Here is a 27,867-nt window from a genome sequence, read left to right as displayed (position 1 = left end):
ACCAGATAGTACCTAATCTTTCTTTTAGAGTGCCCAGTCTCCTGCGGAGCCCGTCTATTCCCCATGGTCCTTACGGAGTTCCCAGCATCCACTACGGACTAAGAGAAATAGATTTACCGGTGAGTAAAATCTTATTTTTTAATTCTAATTGTACATCTCCCATCACACCAAATAATACAGTATGTATATTAATCCAAACAATAAAATATATAACTAATTAAAATGAGTGAAATACTACATTAACTTCTGCAGCAGAAGTTAATATAGTATTTCACTCATTTTAATTAGTTATATATATTTTATTGTTTCGATGATTATACTGTATTTGGTGTGACATAGAAAGAGGGGGGGAGACACTGAGAGACATAGAAGAGGGTAGATCCACTGAGATACATAGAAGGGAGGGGAGACACACTAATAGACAAAGAAGGGGAGAGGGAAAAACTGAGAGACATAGAAGGCGGGAACACACAGAGACATAAAAGGGGGGAGACACACAGAGACAAAGAAGGGGGAGAGAGAGACATAGAGGCGGGAGAGAGACACTGAGACATAGAAGTGGAAGAGAGAGACACGGAGACATAGAAGGGGGTAGGAGAGACACTGAGAGACAAAGGGGGGGGGAAACTGAGAGACATAGAAGGGAGAGAGACACTGAGAGACATAGAAGGGGGGGAGACACAGTGAGAAAAAATGAAGGGGGGAGAGACATTGAGATATAGAAGTGGGAGGGAGAGAGAGAGAGACACTGAGAGACATAGGGGAGAGACACACTGAGAGACAAAGAAGGGGGAAGAAACTGAAAAACAGAAGGGGGACACACACCGAGAGACATAGAGGGGGGAGAGAGAGACACCAAGAGACACAGAATGGGGGGGGGGGGTAGACACACTGAGCGACATAGAAGGGGAGATAGAGACACTAAGAGACATAGAATGGGGGGAGACACACTGAGAGACACAGAATGGAGGGGGGTAACACACTGAGATACTTAGAATGAAAGGGGGCACACACTGAAAGACACAGAATGAAGGCAGGGAGACACCCTGAGAGACACAAATGAAGGGGATAGACACACTGAGATAGAATGAAGGGGGCAGGGCACAGAGACATAGAATGTGATGGTGTGCTGAGAGACGTAGGGGGAGGTGATGGTGTGCTGAGAAATGGCACGAGGGGGAGATAATGGTGTGGCTGAGAGACGATTTAGGGGGTGGGTGATGGTGTGCTGAGAGACGTCGCAGGGGGTGATGATGGTGTGCTGAGGTGATACAGGGGGTAGGTGATGGTGTGCTGAGAGACGACACAGGGGGTAGGTGGTGGTGTGCTGAGATGTCACAGGGGGTGATGATGGTGTGCTGAGGTGACACAGGGGGTAGGTGATGGTGTGCTGAGAGATGACGCAGGGGGAGGTAATGGTGTGCTGAGAGACAACGGTGGGGTAAGGGAATGGTTTGCTGAGAGATGACACGAGGGGGAGATAATGGTGTGCTGAGAGATGCAGGGGTGAGATGGTGCGGCTGAGAGACGCAGATGTATATGTATATGTCTGTATGCGTCCAAATGTAGTATTTTACCTACAGTACACAACCTCATCCCATTAAGTCAACCTATAATTTGTCTTTCTAAACATAAAAGACAGCAATATTTCTCTAACGTCCTAGTGGATGCTGGGGACTCCGTAAGGACCATGGGGAATAGACGGGCTCCGCAGGAGACTGGGCACTCTATAAGAAAGATTTGGTACTATCTGGTGTGCACTGGCTCCTCCCTCTATGCCCCTCCTCCAGACCTCAGTTAGATTTCTGTGCCCGGCCCGAGCTGGTTGCACACTAGGAGCTCTCCTGAGCTGCTAGAAAGAAAGTTTAAATTAGGTTTTTTATTTTACAGTGAGACCTGCTGGCAACAGGCTCACTGCATCGAGGGACTAAGGGGAGAAGAAGCGAACCTACCTGCTTGCAGCTAGCTTGGGCTTCTTAGGCTACTGGACACCATTAGCTCCAGAGGGATCGACCACAGGACTCGTCCTTGGTGTTCGTTCCCGGAGCCGCGCCGCCGTCCCCCTTACAGAGCCAGAAGCATGAAGATGGTCCGGAAAATCGGCGGCAGAAGACTTCAGTCTTCACCAAGGTAGCGCACAGCACTGCAGCTGTGCGCCATTGCTCCTCATACACACTTCACACTCCGGTCACTGAGGGTGCAGGGCGCTGGGGGGGGGGGCGCCCTGAGCAGCAATAATATCACCTTGGCTGGCAAAATAACCACAATATATAGCCCCAGAGGCTATATATGTGGTAATTACCCCTGCCAGAATACGGAAAAAAGCGGGAGAAAAGGCCGCCGAAAAAGGGGTGGAGCCATCTCCCTCAGCACACTGGCGCCATTATTCCCTCACAGTTCCGCTGGAAGGAAGCTCCCTGACTCTCCCCTGCAGTCTACACTACAGAAAGGGTAAAAAAGAGAGGGGGGCACTAAATTTGGGCGCAGTTTAATACAATAAGCAGCTATAAAGGGTCATAATTCAGTTAGTCCCTGTATTATTATAGCGCTCTGGTGTGTGCTGGCATACTTTCTCTCTGTCTCCCCAAAGAGCTTTTGTGGGGTCCTGTCTCCTTTAAGAGCATTCCCTGTGTGTGTGCGGTGTGTCGGTACGGCTGTGTCGACATGTTTGATGAGGAGACTTATGTGGAGGCGGAGCAGATGCCTATAAATGTGATGTCACCCCCTGCGGGGCAGACACCTGAGTGGATGGATTTATGGAAGGAATTACGTGCAAGTGTCGACTCCTTACATAAAAAATTTGACGACATGCCAAATGCGGGACAGCCGGCTTCTCAGCTCGTGCCTGCCCAGACGATTCAAAGGCCGTCAAAGGCCCTGAAACGACCACTACCTCAGATGGCAGACACAGATGTCGACACGGATACTGATGCAAGTGTCGACGACGATGAGTCAAATTTAATGTCCACTAGGGCCATTTGTGGCATGATTAAGGCAATGAAAGAGGTATTACACCTTGCTGATATAAACCCAGGTACCTCAAAAAAGGGTATTATGTTTGGGGAGAAAAAACTACCTATAGTTTTTCCCCCATCTGAGGAATTGAATGAGGTGTGTGAAGAAGCGTGGGCTTTCCCCGATAAAAAATTGGTGATTTCAAAAAAATTACTAATGGCGTTCCCTTTCTCGCCAGAGGATAGGTCACGTTGGGAAACTCCCCCTAGGGTGGATAAAGCGCTCACACGTTTGTCTAAAAAGGTGGCACTACCGTCTCCAGATACGGCCGCCCTAAAGGAACCTGCTGATAGAAAGCAGGAGGCTATCCTAAAATCTATATACACACACACTGGTGTTATACTGAGACCAGCTATTGCTTCAGCCTGGATGTGCAGTGCTGCTGCTGCTTGGTCAGATTCCCTGTCGGAAAATATTGACACCCTAGACAGAGACACTATATTGCTAACCATAGAGCATATAAAAGACTTGGGGGTAAATTTACTAAGATTCGTATTTTCCCGTTTCAGGTCAAAGTTCAATCACGAATGACATCGAAAGTGTAAAACTGCAACTTTTTGAATTTATTACGACTAATTTACTAAGCTGTCGTATTCGGGTTTTTCTTTTGTTCCGATGTCGATGTCATTCGTGTTTTTTTTTCTATTTTTACGGCAGTGATTAGTAAAACACTGCCGACTTTTTAAAAATGAATCTCGGCCGGATCTGTGTGATCCGTGCTGGGGTTCATTTTTTTTTTTTTTTTAATTAAACAGTGTAAAATAAAAATTGCGTGGGGTCCCCCCTCCTAAGCATAACCAGCCTCGGGCTCTTTGAGCCGATCCTGGTTGCAGAAATATGGGGGGGAAAATGACAGGGGTTCCCCCATATTTAAGCAACCAGCATCGGGCTCTGCGCCTGGTCTTGGTTCCAAAAATACGGGGGACAAAAAGAGTAGGGGTCCCCCGTATTTTTAAAACCAGCACCGGGCTCGACTAGCTGGACAGATAATGCCACAGCCGGGGGTCACTTTTATATAGTGCCCTGCGGCCGTGGCATCAAAAATCCAACTAGTCACCCCTGGCCGGGGTACCCTGGGGGAGTGGGGACCCCTTCAATCAAGGGGTCCCCCCCCCCAGCCACCCAAGGGCCAGGGGTGAAGCCCGAGGCTGTCCCCCCCCATCCAATGGGCTGCGGATGGGGGGGCTGATAGCCTTTGTTGTAAATGAAAAGATATTGTTTTTAGTAGCAGTACTACAAGTCCCAGCAAGCCTCCCCCGCATGCTGGTACTTGGAGAACCACAAGTACCAGCATGCGGCGGAAAAACGGGCCCGCTGGTACCTGTAGTACTATTACTAAAAAAATACCCAAATAAACACAAGACACACACACCTTGAAAGTAAAGATTTATTACATACATGCACACAAACATACATACATACTTACCTTATGTTCACACGCAGGTCGGTCCTCTTCTCCAGTAGAATCCAAGGGGTACCTGTTGAATAAATTCTACTCACCAGATCCAGGGTCCTCGGGGGAACCATTTGTAATCCAGGTACTTGAATAAAAAAACAAAACGGATTCCCGAGCCACGAACTGAAAGGGGCCCCATGTTTTCACATGGGACTCCTTTCCCCGAATGCCAGAAACCCACTCTGACTTCTGTCTAAGTGGGTTTCCTCAGCCAATCAGGGAGCGCCACGTTGTAGCACTCTCCTGATCGGCTGTGTGCTCCTGTACTGAGTGACAGGCGGCACACGGCAGTGTTACAATGTAGCGCCTATGCGCTCCATTGTAACCAGTGGTGGGAACTTTCTGCCCTGCGGTTGACCTAAAGTGACGTCTGCAACCAGGATCGGCTCAAAGAGCCCGAGGCTGGTTATGCTTAGGAGGGGGGACCCCACGCAATTTTTTGTCTGAAAATAATCACTTTCCCACCCCTTCCCACTGATATACATGCACGGATCTCATGGATCCGTGCATGCCTATCCAATCACGGATAAAAAAAAGGTCTGTTTTTTTTAAGCACTTTTTTACGAGTTGTAATTTTTCACGGCAGTGTTTTGTTTTTTTTTGCTTTGCACTTCTTAGTAAATGACCGAGATTCATACTTAAACAGCCGCGTTTTGACCGATGGTGTATTCATTCGTGATTTTTTTCCTAGGACTTCCAAATATTACGAATGCCCTCATCACTGCCGTGATTTGAGTTTAGTAAATTACCGAGATGACACTTTGATGAAAAAACGGCATCTCGGTCAAAATCGGGACCTTAGTAAATTTACCCCTTGGTCTTATACATGAGAGATGCACAGAGGGAGATCTGCCGGCTGGCATCTAGAATAAGTGCCTTGTCCATTTCTGCTAGGAGAGGCTTATGGACTCGGCAGTGGACAGGAGATGCAGATTCTAAAAGGCACATGGAAGTTTTGCCTTATAAGGGTGAGGAGTTATTCGTGGACGGTCTCTCAGACCTTGTTTCCACAGCAACAGCTGGGAAGTCTGCATTTTTGCCCCATGTCCCCTCACAGCCTAAGAAAGCACCGTATTACCAAGTACAGTCCTTTCGACCCCAGAAAAACAGGCGGGGAAAAGGCGGGTCCTTTCTGTCTAGAGGCAGAGGAAGGGGGAAAAAGCTGCAACACACAGCAGGTTCCCAGGACCAAAAGTCCTCCCCCGCTTTTTCCAAATCCGCCACATGACGGTGGGGCTCCACAGGCGGAGCCAGGTACGGTGAGGGGCCGCCTCCAGAATTTCAGCGATCAGTGGGCTCGCTCACGGGTGGATCCCTGGATCCTTCAAGTAGTATCTCAGGGGTACAAGCTGGAATTCGAGGCGCCTCCCCCCCGCCGTTTCCTCAAATCAGCCTTACCGACGACTCCATCAGGCAGGGAGGCTGTGCTAGAGGCCATTCACAAGCTGTATTCCCAGCAGGTGATAGTCAAGGTGCCCCTACTTCAACAAGGCCGGGGCTACTATTCCACACTGTCTGTGGTACCGAAACCAGACGGTTCGGTGAGACCCATTTTAAATTTGAAATCCTTGAACACTTACATAACAAAATTCAAGTTCAAGATGGAATCGCTCAGGGCGGTTATTGCAAGCCTGGACGAGGGGGATTACATGGTATCCCTTGACATCAAGGATGCTTACCTGCATGTCCCTTTTTACCTTCCTCACCAGGAGTACCTCAGATTTGTGGTACAGGATTGCCATTACCAATTCCAGACACTACCGTTTGGACTGTCCACGGCACCGAGGGTGTTTACCAAAGTAATGGCAGAAATGATGATACTCCTTCGAAAAAAGGGAGTTTTAATTATCCCGTACTTGGACGACCTCCTTATAAAGGCGAGGTCCAGGGAGCAGTTACTGGTCGGAGTAGCACTATCTCGGGAAGTGCTACAACAGCATGGCTGGATTCTGAACATTCCAAAGTCACAACTGGTTCCTTCCACTCGCTTACTGTTCCTGGGGATGATTTTGGATACAGAACTGAAAAAAGTGTTTCTCCCGCAGGAGAAAGCTAAGGAGCTGTCATCTCTAGTCAGAGACCTCCTAAAACCAAAACGGGTATCGGTGCATCGCTGCACACGAGTCCTGGGAAAAATGGTGGCTTCATACGAAGCAATTCCATTCGGCAGGTTCCATGCGAGGACCTTCCAGTGGGACCTCTTGGACAAGTGGTCGGGATCGCATCTTCAGATGCATCAACTGATAACCCTGTCTCCAAGGACCAGGGTGTCTCTACTGTGGTGGCTGCAGAGTGCTCATCTTCTAGAGGGCCGCAGATTCGGCATACAGGACTGGGTCCTGGTGACCACGGATGCCAGCCTTCGAGGCTGGGGAGCAGTCACACAGGGAAAAAACTTCCAAGGACTATGGTCAAGTCAGGAGACTTCCCTACACATAAATATTCTGGAACTGAGGGCCATTTACAATGCCCTAAGTCAGGCAAGACCCCTGCTTCAAAACCAGCCGGTACTGATCCAGTCAGACAACATTACGGCAGTCGCCCATGTGAACCGACAGGGCGGCACAAGAAGCAGGATGGCAATGGCAGAAGCCACAAGGATTCTCCGATGGGCGGAAAATCACGTACTAGCACTGTCAGCAGTGTTCATTCCGGGAGTGGACAACTGGGAAGCAGACTTTCTCAGCAGACACGACCTCCACCCGGGAGAGTGGGGACTTCATCCAGAAGTCTTCCTACTGTTGGTAAACCGTTGGGAAAGGCCACAGGTGGACATGATGGCATCCCGCCTCAACAAAAAGCTAAAGAGATATTGCGCCAGGTCAAGGGACCCTCAGGCGATAGCAGTGGACGCTCTAGTGACACCGTGGGTGTACCAGTCGGTTTATGTGTTCCCTCCTCTGCCTCTCATACCAAAGGTACTGAGAATAATAAGAAGGCGAGGAGTAAGAACGATACTCGTGGTTCCGGATTGGCCAAGAAGGGCTTGGTACCCGGAACTTCAAGAAATGATATCAGAGGACCCATGGCCTCTACCGCTCAGACAGGATCTGCTGCAGCAGGGGCCCTGTCTGTTCCAAGACTTACCGCGGCTGCGTTGGAAGGCATGGCGGTTGAATTCCGGATCCTAAAGGAAGAGGGCATTCCGGAGGAAGTCATTCCTACGCTGATAAAAGCCAGGAAAGAAGTAACCGCGAACCATTATCACCGTATTTGGCGAAAATATGTTGCGTGGTGTGAGGCCAGGAAGGCCCCAACAGAGGAATTTCAGCTGGGTCGCTTTCTACACTTCCTACAGTCGGGAGTGACTGGGCCTAAAATTGGGTTCCATTAAGGTCCAGATTTCGGCCCAGTCGATTTTCTTCCAGAAAGAACTGGCTTCACTGCCTGAAGTTCAGACTTTTGTAAAGGGAGTGCTTCATATTCAGCCCCCTTTTGTGCCTCCCGTGGCACCTTGGGATCTCAATGTGGTGTTGAGTTTCCTAAAATCACATTGGTTTGAACCACTTAAAACTGTGGATCTGAAGTATCTCACGTGGAAAGTGGTCATGTTATTGGCCTTGGCTTCGGCCAGGCGTGTGTCAGAATTGGCGGCTTTGTCTTGTAAAAGCCCTTATCTGATTTTTCATATGGATAGGGCAGAATTGAGGACTCGTCCCCAGTTTCTCCCTAAGGTGGTATCTGCTTTTCACTTGAACCAACCTATTGTGGTGCCTGCGGCTACTAGGCACTTGGAGGATTCCAAGTTACTGGATGTAGTCAGGGCCTTGAAACTTTGTTTCCAGGACGGCTGGAGTCAGGAAGACTGATTTGCTTTTTGTCCTGTATGCACCCAACAAGATAGGTGCTCCTGCTTCTAAGCAGACTATTGCTCGCTGGATTTGTAGCACAATTCAGCTGGCGCATTCTGCGGCTGGATTGCCGCATCCTAAATCAGTGAAAGCCCATTCCACGAGGAAAGTGGGCTCATCTTGGGCGGCTGCCCGAGGGGTCTCGGCTTTACAACTTTGCCGAGCTGCAACTTGGTCAGGGGCAAACACGTTTGCTAAATTCGACAAATTTGATACCCTGGCTGAGGAGGACCTTGAGTTCTCTCATTCAGTGCTGCAGAGTCATCCGCACTCTCCCGCCCGTTTGGGAGCTTTGGTATAATCCCCATGGTCCTTACGGAGTCCCCAGCATCCACTAGGACGTTAGAGAAAATAAGATTTTACTCACCGGTAAATCTATTTCTCGTAGTCCGTAGTGGATGCTGGGCGCCCATCCCAAGTGCGGATTGTCTGCAATGCTTGTATATAGTTATTGCCTAACTAAAGGGTTATTGTTGAGCCATCTGTTGAGAGGCTCAGTTATATTTCATACTGTTAACTGGGTATAGTATCACGAGTTATACGGTGTGATTGGTGTGGCTGGTATGAGTCTTACCCGGGATTCAAAATCCTTCCTTATTGTGTCAGCTCTACCGGGCACAGTATCCTAACTGAGGTCTGGAGGAGGGGCATAGAGGGAGGAGCCAGTGCACACCAGATAGTACCAAATCTTTCTTATAGAGTGCCCAGTCTCCTGCGGAGCCCGTCTATTCCCCATGGTCCTTACGGAGTCCCCAGCATCCACTACGGACTACGAGAAATAGATTTACCGGTGAGTAAAATCTTATTTTACTAATTTAGCACAGAGTATTTTTATGTGTGACATTTAACATGTTGATGTGAGACATATATACGGTCATCCATTTTCTTACATGTGTCCTTATCATTTTACCTGAAGCGTGCACTACACATACGCAAAAAATGTTAAAGCTCAATTTATTAAACATCTACTTACACATGTAAAAGTGATATAGACATTGTATAGGCATTTACACTGAACTGAGTTCTCCACTTACAGTAATAGAAATATATACAGCGCTAATAAAAAACTGGATATGGGAAATTAATAATCACAATTTATTATAAAACATTGTTGCAACAACTTAATTCATTAAAAAAGACATTATTTTATCAATATAAAAATTAGAAAAATATCTATAGGGCAGGCACAGCAATTTTTGTTTTGATAATTTACCACACGAGGATGCCAAATATGTACACTGGTACGAGTCCTTGGAATGGTAGCCACAGTCCTAGGGTGCAGTTTTCAGTGCTTAGCAGGTAAGGTCCAAATGCAAAGGCAGATTTTTATGATGTTTGATCCGGACTGAAGTGAGTCCTGTTGGATTGCTGGATCTTTCTACGCCTTATGGACATCCGCTATTTTTCCCAATTTGCCATACCTTGAAAAAGCTGTGAATACAGCGAAACGCGTTGGTTCTGAGGAGCCATATACCACTGGAATTACTCTTTAAACTTGGAAACCAGCCTAGAAGCCCACTAGCAAATTGGGAAAAATAGCGGATGTCCATAAGGCGTAGAAAGATCCAGCAATCCAACAGGACTCACTTCAGTCCGGATCAAACATCATAAAAATCTGCCTTTGCATTTGGACCTTACCTGCTAAGCACTGAAAACTGCACCCTAGGACTGTGGCTACCATTCCAAGGACTCGTACCAGTGTACATATTTGGCATCCTCGTGTGGTAAATTATCAAAACAAAAATTGCTGTGCCTGCCCTATAGATATTTTTCTAATTTTTATATTGATAAAATAATGTCTTTTTTAATGAATTAAGTTGTTGCAACAATGTTTTATAATAAATTGTGATTATTAATTTCCCATATCCAGTTTTTTATTAGCGCTGTATATATTTCTATTTTTGTCAATACTCAGGGACTAACTATCCCTTTAAACAGCAGCTGAAAAGGATTAGCATATCCTCCTAACAGCGCCGGACAAATTACCTTGGTAATTTATTCCCTGCGCATTCTCCACTTACAGTATATGAGGAATTACATGCTCCCCTCTTCCTCCATAAAAGGGAACAATAGTGGAGGTTTGGCTCAGGGAACTCACATCATTTGCTGCACTAAGCTGGCTCTTCCTACTGACATATGATTGGCTCATTTGCTGATCACGTTTGGTATTGTTAATGAAACTCAACTGCTGATTGGAAGAGTCATCATTGCAATACCTAAAAAAGTGGGGCACTTACCTGCTGTGACCTTCCTCTGGGTACTATTCTTTGAAGGACTTTTTTGTTTGTGAACTTTCTTCTGACCAAAGAAAAAACATTTGGAGAATTGCCTCCTGTTGATCTCAGAGGAGCCTTCTTCTATATTGTTTAATATATGGCAATTTCTTAATAAATATTTTGCCTGAATGTTATTACACCGCTGGAGGCTTTTATTCATGTTTTAAGGTACATGGAACAGCAATGGTTATAATTATTGGTATTGCACTGGAGGTACGTGAATGTATTTTTCTTCAAACTCATTCTATTTGAAGTGAACATTCTACACTATTGTGTTTATGACTTTTGGGCCTAATTCAGACCTGATAACAGCAGCAAAATTGTTCTCTAATGGACAAAACCATGGGGGTAATTCCAAGTTGATCGCAGCAGGAAAATTTTTAGCAGTTGGGCAAAACCATGTGCACTGCAGGGGGGGCAGATTTAACATGTGCAGAGAGAGTTTGATTTGGGTGTGGTGTGTTCAATCTGCAATCTAATTTGCAGTGTAAAAATAAGGCAGCCAGTATTTACCCTGCACAGAAACAAAATAACCCACCCAAATCTAACTCTCTCTGCACATGTTATATCTGCCTCCCCTGCAGTGCACATGGTTTTGGCTAACTGCTAAAAATTTTCCTGCTGCGATCAACTTGGAATTACCCCCCATGTGCACTTCAGGTGCGGCAGATATAACATGTGCAGAGAGATTTAGATTTGGGTGGGGTGTGTTCAAACTGAAATCTTAATTGCAGTGTAAAAATAAAGCAGCCATTATTTACCCTGCACAGAAACAAAATAACTCACCCAAATGTAACGCTCTCTGCACATGTTATATCTGCCCCACCTGCAATGCACATGGTTTTGCCCATTACAGAACAATTTTGCTGCTGCGATCAGGTCTGAATTAGGCCCCTTATTTGGAGTATACACTTGAACTTCACGAACAAGAATTTCCTGGTCCACATCTTTCAGAACCACAATTCATATGAAGATCAACTTTCATTCACAAATTTGGTATACCTATTAATCACTGTGTGGAAAAAAAGTATTGTGTCGTTTTGTTGCAATCCACTATGGGTGGTGCCCCTTGTCTTTTTCCTAATCTCAAAGATTTACTGACACTGGACAGGTGCATGTCCACTAAGGAGGCTGCCATAATTTCATTGTATATGTATAATATATTATTATCATTATTTGTTTTATGCAATTTGTATACTGAGCACAATATACTGTAAATCCTGTTTTCTGTCAAAATATATACTGTATATAGCATACCCCTTTTCCACTGTAGCACGGGCCGCACTGTAGCACGGGCCGTGTCGCCTGAGACGGCTGCAACCCGTGCTACAGCTCCCTTTCCCATCAGCGCTCACCAACCCGGCATATTGCCGGGTTGGTGACGCTGCTAGCGACGCGGCAGAGGCGGCGCTGGGAGATCACAAGATCTCCCAGCGCCGCCTTCCCATACACTGTGAATGTGAGCCGCTTCGCCTCGACACGGCTCCCGTTCACACTACACAGCTTGCCGGGTTGAACACGTGTTCAACCCGGCAAGCTACCCGGGTAGGATTCCCGGATCACTTGATCCGGGAATTTGCAGGGGGACCCTTTTCCACTGGGGAAAAACACGGGTAAATGCGCGCCCCCGCGCATTTACCCATGTTTTAAAAGCTAGTGGAAAAGGGGTATTAGTCTATTATTGATTTTAGTAAAATAATCCTCCATAGATTTCATTGACTATTACTCCACATGCATTAGCAATCCAGATATAAAATGATTTCTTACATTACTGGCAATTTTATGAATGAAAATAACTTGTGTTAGTGGAAATAGCAGGCTTGCTTTCACCTGCACTCTTCTGGATGTCTATAGGCATTCTGGCATCTGCTTCTGAGAGAGTGAGGCTGCTTTTATTCACTCTTGTGTAATTGCTGATAACAATAGCATTTGAATGGGAAATCCAATCAATACATACTTGACATTTTTAATACACACTGATGCTGATACTGAGCTGAATTAGCATAACATATGCAAATTGGTTCTGCACCTGCCTATAAAGCAGGTAAACATAAGCGCACCTGCAGATTAGCTGATAGCTGCTTGTGACTAAAGATGCTGGCCAGGTGGAGGGGCAGTCTACTGTAGGTTGTGTGGGACATGTTTGTACATCATGTAAACATTCAGATCCGCACAGAGACACACATACACCTTTCAAAGCTGTAATACTTTGGGGTGCCTCAGGACATGATGATAATTAATGGCAGTCACCCGCACTGGAGAGCCACTTCTGATTGGCTGATTGTGAATTCACAGCTGAATCTGATAGGTGCCTTCTTCATTTCATGCACATATGATTTTGTGATCTTATTTAAAGTTAAACAAGAACTTGTTCTCAGGGCCGGATTAAGCCTTGGGGGGCCCAGTGCACTTAATACAATGGGGCGCCGAGGAAGGGGAAGGGGTGTATACTAGATTGTGCACACCTCCCAACATAACCAATTCCAAGAGGGACAAAATGCTCTTCTCCTGAACTTCCCTCTTAATATATGATTGGCGTCACCTGTGTTGAACTATTTAATTGATAAGAAGTGTATTTCAACACAGAAGAGGAGGAGATGCTGGGGTGCCTGTGTCACTCACAGCTCTTTCTCCCCCCTCCTATCTCTCCTCTGGTTGGGAGGCTCCATTGGTAGGTCATGAAACCTGATATTCCTGTGTCTCTGCCTGCACTGCATACTGTCCATCTCCATTCTGGCTGCATGGTTCTGCTGCTGCACAAGAGGGAGAGCTAGTGATGACAGTGTGCTCCAGCCAGGGTGGGGTGACTGAAAGAGGGGGGCACAGGGTACAGTGCATATGTATAAATCACCTGTTCAGCTCAATTTCAAATATATATTGACACATACGAATATACATTAAATAATGAAAACTATATATATATATATATATATATATATATATATATATATAGTACCAGTCAAAAGTTTGGACACACTTTCTCATTCAATTGAATGAGAAAGTGTGTCCAAACTTTTTACTGGTGCTGGATAGATAGATAGATAGATAGATAGATAGATAGATAGATAGATAGATAGATAGATAGATAGATAGATAGATTTTAGCAATGTAAATGTTCACCAGTAAATAAATGCAACCCTGGGTTTGCTTATAGGAACTTCACTGTGGTTGAATGGTTAATATGGGGTAATGTATAGTAAAAAGAAGTGAATGTATTTACATATACAAAATATTTTCATATATCTATTTAGGCTCACCTGCGGCCTGGACTCTTGCTTTACGGCTCACCACGGTCCCAAAACGATTTTGCGCCACACAGTCATAGTCTCCCTGGTCAGAAGTCCCATCATCCTTATTGAGGTGGAAGAATGGAAGGTATAGGGAACCATTGGGAAGAGGGAACACATTAGCCCCATTCCAGAGGGGAGCGCCATTCTTTCTCCAAGAAATAATGATTGGCTGTACACCATCGGCAGCGCACAGCAGACTTATAGGCTGCCCTGGAATTGCAACTTCATCACTGGGCTCCACTGTGAATGCCAACTCCACAGAGTAACTTGAACCTGATGGAGAACAGGATAGAACAGTCAATACTCCTAAGATCCTAAGGTGTCAGCATCAAGGGGTTTATTTACTAAGCCTTGGATGGAGATAAAGTGGACGGAGATAAAGTACCAGCCAATCAGCTCATAACTGTCATTGTTCAAACACAGGAGCTGACTGGCTGGTACATTTGGGTAAATGTATTATAGCAGCACATTTCCTGCTTTGCCTCACTACCGAGGCGAAGCAGGGAGGGACATCGGCAAGATGTAAGAACATCTTGTCTGCCAACGCGGGGGAACGAAATCTCCCCCCTTCGGCGATGCCCCCTGAGCACACAGCGCATCAGCTCAGTGCTGAAGCGCTGTGTCTCCTTCCCAGCCGGCTCATCTGCGCATACGTGGGATCTCGCTACTCATGCAAGATCCCCTGCGCAGTCTGGAGCTGGCATCCACCACAGCCAGGGACAGCTGAAGGTGTCGGAACGGTCAGTGATGATGACCATTCATACATTGGCCGAGCATATCAGCCTGCTATCTTACAGATAGCAGCATCGATATGGACAGCGGCGTATAGCGCCCCGTCACTGAGCCGGCACCACTGCCATCATATATGGGGGAGAAGTAGTATAGCGCACATAACGTGCGCTGATACCGCTTTTTTCTACATAATAACGGGTAATACATTTACCCCTTTATCTCCATCCAAGGCTTAGTAAATAGACCCAGGTCTTTTGTAAACTTAACTCAATCAGAGTTCACAGGGGTACTAATAATATATGGTCTTGCATCAAGAACTTGTAAGTCATTTACCTAACCCTATATCTGATAATGATATTGCTGAAGCCGCACAGCCTGTGAAAACAGCAGTCCTTGGGCAGGATTCAACTGTTCCTCCCGTCCCCTTTTGTGCCCGCCAACGGTATTCTAATGTTACGACGGGGGCGACAACTTAATTTCAGCTTGCTTCCCCCCGGAGGTAGCAAGCTGAAATGCGTGTAAAGAGACTCATTAGGGTGCCCAAACGGGTTTCTTCATGACCGCGCCCATTACTTTAGTCAGGTTTAGGCGCTTGGCGCGCCTAAACCAGACTGTAATGAGAGCGATCAGCACGATAGCAGGGCACATTTGAATATCGGCCCTCTATCTCCCGTCACTTCAGACGGGAGTTAGCGGGTGCAATATGATTTGAATCCAGCCCTATATGTAAGCACAGTATTGTCCAGTCTAGAGATGAACAAAGCTGTTGTGCAATTTCACTCAAATCAACTTTCACAGCACAATTTTCTGGTTCTCAGAGGTACAAAGTTCCGGCGATACAATATTTGCCCTTTGCTTTTGTTATCCCATTGAATGACCACTTTGTGTAAAATATGCATTCTTTGGAAGTTATAGTCTATAAATAGAACAGGGATGCTAAGTGTCCATAGTCGTGTGATTGGACTTTGTGTTACCTTACAATTGTTGGAAATATGTGATATACAGTATATCTATACTGGCTTTACAAGCTACGCCACAGCTAGCAGTCCACTGCAGTGTCCCTTCTATTAAAATGATCCACATTATTCTTTCTGCAAATCATTAGATTATTTCTATTTATAAGCAAAAATGTTAAATCAGACTCAAACACTTATAAACCCAATAAAACAACAAAAAGAATATAAAACATATTCTATTCAAAATGGCAAGTTACCCTGAGTCCTGAGGGGGCCCCCACCGCACACGCTGCACCCATTTTTAAAATACCCCTCCGAAGTCCAGTGCCGGCATCCGCAGCGCTGTTAAAACACAGTGAAAATGGCTCAGCGGCCATTTTCACGGAGTTCTGCACATGTGCAGTAGAGAAATCTCATCGAAAATGGCCTCTGTACCATTTTCTCAGAGACCTGTGCATGCGCAGTAGAGTCTGAGCCCTCTAGCGCTCAGACTCTCAGCGCTGCCGGCAGAGAGGATGGGGCCCGAACGGAGGAGGCTGAACACGGGCCTCCTGCTTTCTCAAAGTGCCCCTGCAAGTGACACTGAATAGACACCCATGACATCCCACAAAATGGTTCTCTTGCATGTGTTTACAGTGTTTTTGCCCAGTTGCTACCCAGTAATGTCCATTCAGTGTCCACAGAGAAGCGGCTGAGAACATGTCCAAAGTAGGGCTCTATGCTGCAAAGTGCCAGCCCCAAACCCATGACACCATGAAGTCACACATAGGGGGCAGGGCTACCAACACTAGGAAGTAGAGCTCCAGACAGCTCTATAGGCTCTAGGGTGTGTGTCCAGAGTGGCCCTTGGACTGACATGTGTATGACACATGTGCAGTTTGCTAAATCCCTCTAGATGTGGCTGCATACCAACTGCGTGCAAACCCAGAGTTTACACAGAGTCTCTGAACTACAGAAAAAAATTAGACGTTACTTAGAAGGATGTTTGTGTTGTCATCAGCTACTGTATTAAGAAGGGGCTCACAAAAGGGGAGAGTGGGGTAAGATAAGCCAGTGGGTAAGTTGACCCACCCCCTGTATCTAGGCAACTGTGCACTTTTTTTGTCATGTGACCATAAATTCAGGAAGCATCCGTCATTTCTATCTGGCTGTGATGGAGGGAAACACACGGTAGAGTGTTTTTTTTTTTTCTTCACAAGAAACAGTTTATTGCTTGTCAGAGTAAATTTTCTATATGTCAGGTATAATGGCTGTTATGTCAAACCAAATTTATCCAGGTCTAAAACCTGGGGGCTGTCCAGCTGCTCAAGGTGCCCCTCCACCCGAGACCACGGCCACTCCTCCAAGGGCTTGCCCACTTCTCTGAGTCCGAGGACCTCCTCTGCAGCGACAGGTCCAAAAATAAAAGTTGTGAGGTAAAATTTGGGAGGTATGCTAATATGTAAAACTATGTGACTCATTTAGCTAAAGATTAGCCTGAAGCTAGGCAGTGCTTTCCAAAATGATGGCTTTGGGCTAAATTGAGCCAGTTTAAAATTGAGGCCTATGAAGTGAGTGCAAGAAATCTCAGAAAAATTTGGGGGAGCACTGGCAAACCCACTTTTGCATTTCCCACAAACGGTGAGATTTATCAAAGCTTGGAGAGAGCTAAAGTTCAAACACAACCTGTAAAATAACAAGTAAAAGCAGATTGGTTGGTACTTTATCTCTCTTCACTTTATCTCTTTCCAATTTTTGGTAAATCTCCCCCAAGTGATTTGCTGAAGAAGCTACCTCAACCTCAAAATGCTGGAGGAATGGCAAGGAGGGAGCAACACTTTATATTTCCCTGCAGCGTTGATGGGTAGAATGTTTAATAGTTGTTGAAAAGCCAAGCAGATGATGTATGAAAATAATTATATTGTTGAATGATAAACTTTATTTGGTTGGTTTTGTATTGTTAAAAGTTATTACCTACAATAAAAGGAATAAGACCATTGGGAAAAGAAAAATGCAGTAAATATTTTTATTTTTAATTATGCTTAAGTTTAAAACTTGAAAAGTCATTTGGGCAATTTACCCCAGATGGCTCAATTTACCCATTGACTCAGATAAATTTACCCCTAATCTGGGGCATATTGAGCCACAGGATCACTTTGAGAAGTCATATTTTCACAGCTCTGTGTCATAAATGCATTATCTGTCATTGCTTTTTTAATACAGAATGTGCCCCTTTTAGAAGCTGACAATCCTGCCTGTTGGCAGTTCTGCCCATGGTGTATTGTGCCAGAGCTCTATTCACCATATAGTAATTGGAGCACAAACTGTACTTGCAATAAGGATGCTTAATCCCTGTGGGTAACACATTACCTACATGCACACAGGGATTTGTAGATAGGCCATCCAGGACTTGACTTACCACTGTGGCAGGTTGCCATTTGTTTCATCATCTTGTTTTATTTTCATATATATGCAGCATAACAAATTATTATTTATATTTTATTACTGACAGAAAACATTTATTTATCTTATATCGATGATATATGATGGAAGTTGGTGCATCTAGCTCAGTGTTAATAATTCATAAAAGGGTGGAGCAAGTACAGTGTCCTAGAGGAGACAAAAAAAATGTACAAGATATGGACTATGAAATACAGAACAGGTTGTATTCAAGGTCTCATGTATAAAGTGGGTGTTTTCTCCTAGTGTTTAAAGAGCCCCTATAAAAAGTATCAAGTTCTCTCAGGTGGTTATTTTAAGGACCATGTGTACAGTATAATAATTATGGTCATCAAGATATTTTGGTGCAAGAGATGATAACATTTGATTCTCAGTAGTTTGTACATGTGTTTCTCAGTTGTTTTTTTACTTACTTTTTTTTTTATTAAAACAAGTTTTTATTAAAGATGTGCACCAGCCCATTTTTTTGCTAGTTTTGGTTTTGGTTGTAATTCATCATCTGGATTTGGATTCGGTTTTGCCAAAGTCGTCTTACATGTTTTGGTTTAGGATCTATTTATTTATTTTTGAAGGTATAAATTTTTTTTATTAAGGCACTGCTTCATGTTACATTGATGGTTGCATTTTCAAGGAACAAGTACATACAGCGAGCGACACATGACAAATAATGGACTGGAACATAAGATCGTAGGTAACAACATCATATAAATTGCGCATTCCCATAAAAATCATCCCAAAGAAAATGCAAAACAGATTACATAATAAAGGACCTGCTAGTCTGTCTACCGCAGAGACATGAGGAGGCTGGGGCCCCACGGTACCCCCGTTACTCAATCTGCTAGTACAACTCAGCCCTGCTCCCTCTCTCCCTTCCCTGTCACCTGCCCATATCCCCATCCACATCACACTGACCTCTCTCCCTGCCCAACTCCTGCAGTTTCCCCTCCTAACTCAGGCACCCGTACCATCACTACTCTCTCACCATCCCTGCCCTCAAAGTTAATCTCACCTCATCGCTACAGCAACCCTGATAATCTCATTCACATCTCTCCCACACACTCATACCCCCTATCCTGTGCCCTCTGGAATGCCAGATCTGTTTGTAACAAACTGGTCCCCACTCATGACCTTTTTATTTCCAAATCCCTACACTTACTAGCCATTACTGAAACTTGGATTACGCCCTCTGACACTACTTCTCCTGCTGCTCTCTCTGCTGGGGGCCTCACATTCACACACACACCCCGACCTGGGGGTCGCCATGGAGGTGGTGTTGGGGTCCTTTTACCTTCTAGTTACTCCTACCAACTCATACCACCAGAACCATCCCTTACATTCTCAACATTTGAGGTCCATGCCATACGCCTCTTCCAACCAGTACATCTTAGAGTAGCTGTCATTTACCGCCCCCCTGGCACTGCTTCCAAATTCATCGACAATTTTGTTTCATGGCTTCCTCACTTCCTCTCTTCTGACATTCCCTCCATTATCCTAGGCGATTTCAACATCCCTATTGACATCCCCACACAATCCCCTGCCTCTAAACTCCTTAACCTCACCTCTTCACTTGGTCTCTCCCAGTGGACCTCCTCACCCTCCCATGTGAATGGGAGCTCACTGGATCTGGTCTTCACTCACCGCTGTGATATTTCTGATTTTTCCAACTCCCCATTTCCCCTCTCTGACCACCACCTGCTCTCCTTTAACCTATCTCTCTCGACTTGCCCATCTCTGCCTCCTAAGGCTACCATCACTAAGCGTAACATTGAAGCTATTGACACTACATTCCTTTCCTCCCTGTTTGACTCACTTCTCTCTCCTATTCTCTCTCTCTCATGCCCTGAACAAGCCACTTCCACATACAATGCATCCCTTACTTCTGCTCTTGACTCTGTTGCTCCACCAACCACTATTCACCCTCGCAAATTAACACCTCAACCCTGGCACACCAAATGCACCAGATATCTGCAAAAATGCTCACGTACTGCTGAGCGACACTGGAGGAAATCAAGGCAGACTTCCTCCATTTCAAACTTATGCTCTCATCCTTCAGTGCTGCCCTTTCTCTTGCTAAACAGTCATACTTCAAGAACCTCATCTCCTTCCAGTCTTCCAACCCCCGGCGCCTCTTTGCCACTCTCAACTCACTCCTCTGCCCACCTCCACCTCGTCTCCCTTCCTCACTCTCTGCTCTTGACTTTGCCAATTACTTCACATCCAAAATTGACTCCATACGTCAGGACATCACATCACACCAGTCCATCAGTAACCAGCTTTCTCCTATCCCTTACCAACCCTCCCCATCCCTCGCACCTACTCTGTCATCTTTCTCCCATGCATCTGGAGAGGAAGTCATGGCCCTCATTCATTCCTGTCCCCTCACCACCTCCCCACTTGACCCTATCCCCTCTCGCCTCCTCCGCTACCTCTCTCCTTCTGCTTGTTCCCATCTTTCCCACCTTCTCAATCTTTCCCTCTCATCAGGCACTGTCCCCTCTGCCTTCAAGCATGCACTCATCTCTCCTATTCTTAAAAAACCTACACTTGATCCAAACACTCTCTCCAACTACCGACCCATCTCTCTCCTCCCTTTTGCCTCCAAACTCCTTGAGCGTATTGTCTACAACCGTCTTACTTCCTTTCTTTCCTCACACTTACTGCTTGACCCATTCCAGTCTGGCTTCCGTCCTCTCCACTCCACTGAAACTGCCCTCACTAAAGTATGCAATGACCTCCATGCTGCTAAATCTAAGGGACACTACTCTATACTTATTCTACTTGATCTCTCTGCTGCTTTTGACACTGTGGACCATCCTCTCCTACTGCAAATTCTTCACTCCATTGGTCTACGTGACACTGCCCTCTCTTGGCTGTCCTCCTACCTTTCTGACCGTTCTTTCTCTGTCTCCTCTCATGACTCCACCTCCCCCTCACTTCCACTAACTGTAGGGGTACCCCAAGGTTCTGTCCTTGGTCCTCTTCTCTTCTCTCTCTATACGTCCTCACTAGGTAAGCTCATCAGTTCTTTTGGTTTCCAATATCATCTCTACGCTGATGACACCCAAATCTATCTTTCCTCTCCAGACCTCTCCCCTGCTCTCCTCACTCGTATCTCCAACTGTCTATCTGCTACCTCTTCCTGGATGTCCCAGCGCTTTCTTAAACTTAACATGTCTAAGACCGAGCTGATCATCTTCCCTCCCTCCCGCATAACCTCACCTCCTACAATCTCATTATCTATTGATGGCACTACTATCTCCTCTAGCCCCCAAGTGCGCTGCCTTGGAGTAATCCTTGACTCCTCCCTCTCCTTCAAACCACACATTCAGCACCTCTCACAAACCTGCCATTTTCATCTAAAAAATATTTCCAGGATCAGACCTTTTCTGACCCAGGATGCTACTAAGACTCTTATCCACTCACTGGTCATCTCCAGACTGGACTACTGTAATCTGCTCCTGACTGACATTCCTGACAAATACCTCTCTCCACTGCAATCTATCCTCAATGCTGCTGCCCGGCTCATCTTCCTCACCAAACGCACTACGTCCACCTCTCCTCTCTTACTAGACCTTCACTGGCTCCCCTTCCCTTTCAGAATCCATTTCAAGCTTCTCACACTCGCTTATAAAGCCCTCACCCACTCCTCTCTCATCTACATCTCTGACCTTATCTCCCTTTACACTCCCACCCGTCCTCTTCGCTCTGCTAACGCACGCCGACTCTCCTGCCTACGGATTACTTCCTCCCACTCCTACCTCCAAGATTTTTCACGTGCTGCACCACTTCTTTGGAATTCCCTACCTCTCCCCCTCAGACTCTCCACCTCTCTACAAAACTTCAAACGGGCTCTCAAGACCCACTTCTTCACCAAACCCAGCCAAATCTCATCCTAACCCTCTGTTCTACGCTCTCTATGTACCCCAACTGTGTCACCCCTGTCTGTCTACCCCTCCCCTCTTAGAATGTAAGCTCTCACGAGCAGGGCCCTCTTCCCTCATGTGCTTATCCTTTCTTACTTTAATAATCTTCAACTGCACAAATTCCATCAGTCTTCTGCCACCTGATACTTATTCCAGTGTCATCTGCTGATGTAACTATGTTTATTTACCCTGTACTTGTCCTATACTGTCATCAACTGTAAGTTGCTGTTTTCCTGTTTGATTATTTGTTTATGTACTCTGTAATTGGGCGCTGCGGAACCCTGTGGCGCCATATAAATAAAGGATAATAATAATAATAATAATATGGGCGGATCTCCAATTGCTAGTCGCTTCTCAAACCACTCAGTATTTTTTAGCGAATTCTGAATTCTAGTTCGGAAGGCTACTGGGAGGGTGGTAATGTAACTTTCCCAGGTCTCGAAAAATTGTCCCGTTAGTTTGTCCTTTTGTAAAGTCGTTTTTATCCAATGCATTTGAAATAGGTGGTGCAGTTTCCCTTTGAATAGAGATAAAGTAGGAGGATCCTTATGTATCCAGGATTGCAAGATGGCTTTGCGCGCAGCCGCACTGATTGCCATTTGTAACCTTTTACACCCCTTTGTTATTCTTTGCCTAGCCGGAATTATCCCAAAAATCGCCCATTCTGCCGTGAAGGGGATGAAATTTATCAAACATTCCATGGCAAACTGTCGTACCTGTAGCCAAAAACGACGGAGCAGGGGGCACAACCAGAAACAATGTAGTAGGTCCGCTTTAGGTGCACAACATTTCAGACAGTTGTCCGAATCTGTCATCCCCGCCCTATATTGTCTATATGGGCAAAAGTAAGCTCTGTGAACTATATTATAAAACATTTCTTGATATTGTGCGGAGGGCAGTAGTTTGCAAGAATGCAGTAAACTTTTCAATAGTGCCTCACAAGTCAACTCAGGAAAGTCTGATAGCTATTTTTGTATTCCCGAGGTTGATTGAGAGTGATCTAGTGGAGTGGTTAATTTTTTGTAATGTATAGATAGGGCTTTTTTCGCGGCTGGTGGGGTTCGTAAAAGGGTATCTAGGTCACTATTCAAATCCGCCCTTGATAAGGTTTTAAGCACCAGGCTGGTATAATGCTGCAACTGAAGAAACGCCAAAGGATAACTGTGTAAGAATGGATATATGTCCTTCGACTGAGCATATGTGAGTGGTTTTCCATTTTCTCTATCAACCATATGTCCTATATCCCTCAGGCCCTCGTTATGAAACAACGTGAATGGGAATCCCGTCTCCCCATGCTGGAAGTCAGGATTGCCTAGAAATCTCAGGTACAAGGAGCTGTGGTTCCCTAAATTCCTGGACCGTCTAAGAGAGTGCCAGAGGCGATAAACCGACCACAGAAGGGGATTGTCCTTCAGATCTTGATCGCACTCCGCCTCTATACAGTGGAGGAAATTGATCAAACTCTTGGATTTTATGAATTGTGCCTCTAGTTGAGTGTTTGCATATGTGTCTACATCATTTAACCAGTCTCTCAGAAACCTTAATAAAGATGCTTGGTTATAAAGTGACACGTTTGGGAAATTAATTCCGCCATTGGATTTTGGTTGTTGCAACTTGTACATAGCAATGCGAAGCTTTTTTCCCTTCCATATAAATTGCCGAAACAATTTAGTTATATGTGTTAGATCCGATCTACTGAGCAATACGGGAAGAGATTGCAAAATGTATAATAGTCGTGGAAATGTACACATTTTTATCAAATTGGCCCTCCCTAAATATGAGAGCATTAAATGGTTCCATCCTTCCAATTCTTTCGTTATTGAGGTTATCGCCTCCTTTACGTTTAACCTATACAAATCCGAGGGGTATTTTGGAAGTTTAATGCCTAAATATGTTATATACATATTGGCCCAGTTTATAGGTATCCGTCTCCCCCATCTCGGACGTTTAACGCCGTTTTTTAAATAGACCCCTATAGATTTAGAAAGATTAACCTGAAAACCGGAGATTTTCCCAAATTTGTCTAACAAATCCAAAATGTCTTGTAGTGAGTCCTTGGGGTTTCCAATATACACGAGCACGTCATCAGCGAATGCAGATAATTTTATCTCTTTGTCGCCAATTGGGATACCCTTGTAGATCGTCGAGTTTTGCAGTATTCTAAAGAGGGGATCTATAGAAAGATTAAAGAGGAGGGGCGTCAGGGGGCAACCCTGTCTCGTACCCCTTTGCATAGTGATCTTAGAACCCTGCTTGCCATTAACCAGCAAAGAGGTCGTCGGATTAGTATACAAGTATTTAATAACACCCACAAAATTTTCACTAAATCCTCTGTAATCCAACACACCAAACAGGTGATGCCAAGATACTGTGTCAAAAGCCTTGTGTGTGTCAAGGCTTAAGAGCATGTGTTCCGCATCAGGGGAATTTTTTGATGCCACTGTCGCCGCTATTGCAGTGCGAATGGCTTTAACTGACTGGCGGCCCCGTACAAAACCATATTGATGGTCCGTCAATAAGTCAGGGAGAATCAACTGTAATCTATTTGCGATGATTTTTGTGAAAATTTTAAAATCAGAGTTTAAGAGGGAGATGGGTCTATATGAATCCGCTAACAGTGGATCCCTGTCAGGCTTAGGGATTAAAGTAGTGAACGCCTGGGAGAATGATGGATAAATGGGGTGTTCTCGATAAAGTTTGTTATAGAGTTCCATTAATGTCGGCATCAGCTCTTGCTGCAGTAGCTTGTAATATGTCCCAGTGAACCCATCAGGTCCCGGCGATTTATTCGGTTGCAATGATGTTATGACCGCCCTAATTTCATCTTCCCGAATGTCCCCATCCAATAGTTCTTGTTGTTCTAAATTAAGTGTAGGCAGATTAGCTATAGACATAAAATCTCTCTGCAACTCCTCCTGTGGGTAAATAGGATTATAGAGTTCAGCGTAAAAGTTACTAAGGTGTGACAGTATATCGGCTGTCTTAGTGTAGGTTTTATTCTGGGCGGTATCTCTCAAGGCCGTAATAAGGGAGCGTTTTTTCCTTGCTTTGGACATAGTGGCCAACAACTTCCCAGTTTTATTTCCCCATTTGTAGTAATGGAATTTAGTGAAATCCAGACGTTGTTGCGCCTGAGCTGTTAAAAAGGCATCAAGTAGCTGTAAAACTATGGGACATAGCTGCATGCAAGGATCTATTTATTTTTATTTTTTTCAAAAATGTATAAAAACAGCTAAACACATAATTGGGCCTTTTTTGTTCCTACAGTATTATTACCTTCAATAACATTAATTTCCAGTCAATTTTGACCAACTCACAGCTCACAATATTGTTTTGATCCAGTTTATGCCAAAGGCTGCAGCGAGCTGGCTGGTTACTGAGCGACAGAGCAGCGGCACAAACACACGGGAGCTTATAGCACATACTGTATACTGTATGACACATTGCCACACAGCAGTAGCAGAATAGAAAAGTAGTGCAAGATGGAATTGTCCTTTGGCTCTCCCACCTGGGACCTTTAGTTTGCCTAGTTCCACTTGTTTACATATCTGTGGTTAAGTGGACAGTGGGTATAATGACATTTTGTGGGACACTAATTCGTTTTTTTAAACATCCTGGTTTTTGGGTAAAATGGTACCGAGATGGAATTTGGTAGTGGGGACACAGAACCTCAATTAACTGTGTAAAACCGACTGCATTAATGGTGGATATTGGATGCAGATCTGATACTAGTATAGCAGTCATGGTGTCAGTGATCCACTGTCATATTTGCTTCCTCTGGCAAAGGATTGTTTAAGAGTCAATTGTTTTCTTAAACAAATAATAGTAGTTATCTTGGTCTCCTTCTGGGATGAAGATCCACCCCCAGCAGCAGGATGCAGGATGACCTCCGATCATAAGTGAGAATATTGATGATGTAGGTGTTGGCGGTAGAGATTGTAGGTGCTGGGATCTAGTTGAGAGAAGGGAACTGGCTGATGCTGGACTGCTTGTTATTTTTTTAGCATAAGTTTATGATGTTTCATGATCCTGCTGCAAATGACATAATAGTGAGGATGGTTATCATCCATACCTCTTCTTACTGTGGCTTTATAAATGCTACAGGTGGCTTGACAATTGCTGTCAGGATTTGGGTAAAAATAATTCCACCAATAAGAGCTGTATTTTTTGGTCCTATGCTCAGGCATGACAATGGCCTTCTTCTTATCATAGGCAAGAACTGCTTTCACTGGTGCCTGATTTACACAAACTACCCAAATATCACCCTCATCCTGTTGCACTTTCAGAGCAGCATCCTCAATTTCTATGTCAGCATGTTGCTTTGTGCTGCTCATCCCCACGTATATAGAAAGTGCAGAAATGGTGAAAGAAGGTTTCTCAACTGGTACAGTATGAGAAAGGTCAGGTTCACACATAGCACTTGTGGACACATTCAGACTATCCTCAGGGATTTGTGACGTTTCTGAACAAACAGTTTGTTCTATTGGCTTAGTGGATTTAAAAAGAATTTACACCTCTTCTAGACGCTGAGTGAGAAGGGCTTACATTGTCATGCAAGTCGGAAGAAGATACCTCACAGACAGTTGCAGAACCACCACTCATAAATAAAGGCCATGGCCTGAACCTTTCCTTGTCACATCATGTGGTGAATGGCATGTTGCCAATTTTATGTTTTTTAGCACCACACTTTCCCTTTATTAGAGGTGTTTTTTTCATACCATTGTATATATTTTTATTTTAGATGCCCTGACTTAAACCCTCTATGCCCTTTGGCATTGGCTTTAGTAGATGATGTTGAAGGACCAGTATAATCATGACTGGTGGCAGTAGCTGCAGTGCTAGTATTTGGTTGCTGCTCCTGCTTTTCTCTCAACTAATCATTATCCATATCGACAAACACGAAGAAGTAGTACAAGCAATAGAGCAATATTTTTTTTTTGCTACTTTATTTTGCAAATGACCACTCACACTGCAGGCTATCACAGCACTTATGTAAAAAAATGCAGTGGGGTAGTACAATACACAGAAGAAATAGTACAAACAATAGAACAATATATCTTTTTTTTTTTTGCAAATGAACGCTTACATTGCCGGGTATCACAGTGCTTATATGTATGCAAACAACCGCAGTGGAGGACAGTGCACACAGGTTGAGCAAACAAAACTTTTTTTTACTTTTTTAAAACTTTTTATTAACTTTTGTAAACTTTTGTCACAAATAACACTGCGGAGTCACACAACTTATATTTCTTGTGCATGCAGTGGGGTACTGTCTGCAGAGTCACAGTGCAACACCAGTGTGACACACAAAATAGATGTATGACTGATTTCCTGCACTATAAAAAATAATAAACAATGATTTGCTAACTGCATGTACTAGAATTCTAGCTCGGCCAATATTACACTAAGGGAATTGGATGGAGTGGACTGATAGGTCAGATCAGCACTGTCATGGAAGGACACAGTGTACAGCTCCAGGGTTGTCTTTTTGTATGGGCTCAATGGGCACTTTTCCAAGGGCCCCAGGAGTATACGGGCCCTAGACTGATAGCTGAGGGTCCCCTGTTTCCAGGGATACCAGTATTTTGAAAATCAGCCCTAGGGAACCGGAGATATACGACTTCAAAGAAGTTGCCCGCATCCAAGCCTGTTAATTGCTCTTCCCAGCCAGATATCTAGGGTTCTAGTTTTTCTCGGACTCTCCCCTTTTGGTGGACACTGTCAGCTTGTCTCTACTGTGCTTAGAACCAGAGATATCAGCCTTCTAGCAGCTGGCCCCTGCTCCAGGTCCACACGCCTGGTATACAGTTTTATATTTGTTGGTGGATTGCTCTGGTTCTTGAAGTCCTCAGTACCTCCTGAAAGATGAAACTCTCTAGTTTTTTTATCCGATTGAAAACTAACAAAACTATTTTCAGGAACTTGATAT

General features: G+C 44.8%; 1 protein-coding gene across 1 annotated transcript in view; it reads right to left on the bottom strand.

Moving 5' to 3' along the window:
• IGDCC3 (immunoglobulin superfamily DCC subclass member 3) overlaps positions 1-26,353 on the bottom strand; it is a 106,299-nt gene extending 79,946 nt beyond the window's left edge. Inside the window, exons 1-3 of the mRNA XM_063929947.1 lie at positions 26,011-26,353; positions 24,163-25,074; positions 13,856-14,161 (exon numbers count right to left, since the gene is read on the bottom strand). Coding sequence (XP_063786017.1) covers positions 13,856-14,161; positions 24,163-25,074; positions 26,011-26,353 — 1,561 coding nt within the window. The remainder of the gene's footprint in view (positions 1-13,855; positions 14,162-24,162; positions 25,075-26,010) is intronic.
• Between the last annotated feature and the right edge of the window lie 1,514 nt (positions 26,354-27,867).

This window comes from Pseudophryne corroboree, chromosome 6, assembly GCF_028390025.1.
Source record: "Pseudophryne corroboree isolate aPseCor3 chromosome 6, aPseCor3.hap2, whole genome shotgun sequence".
NCBI classification, from domain to species: domain Eukaryota; kingdom Metazoa; phylum Chordata; class Amphibia; order Anura; family Myobatrachidae; genus Pseudophryne; species Pseudophryne corroboree.
Note: the sequence above shows the minus strand (reverse complement) of the source record. Positions and strands in the feature narration are given on the sequence as shown.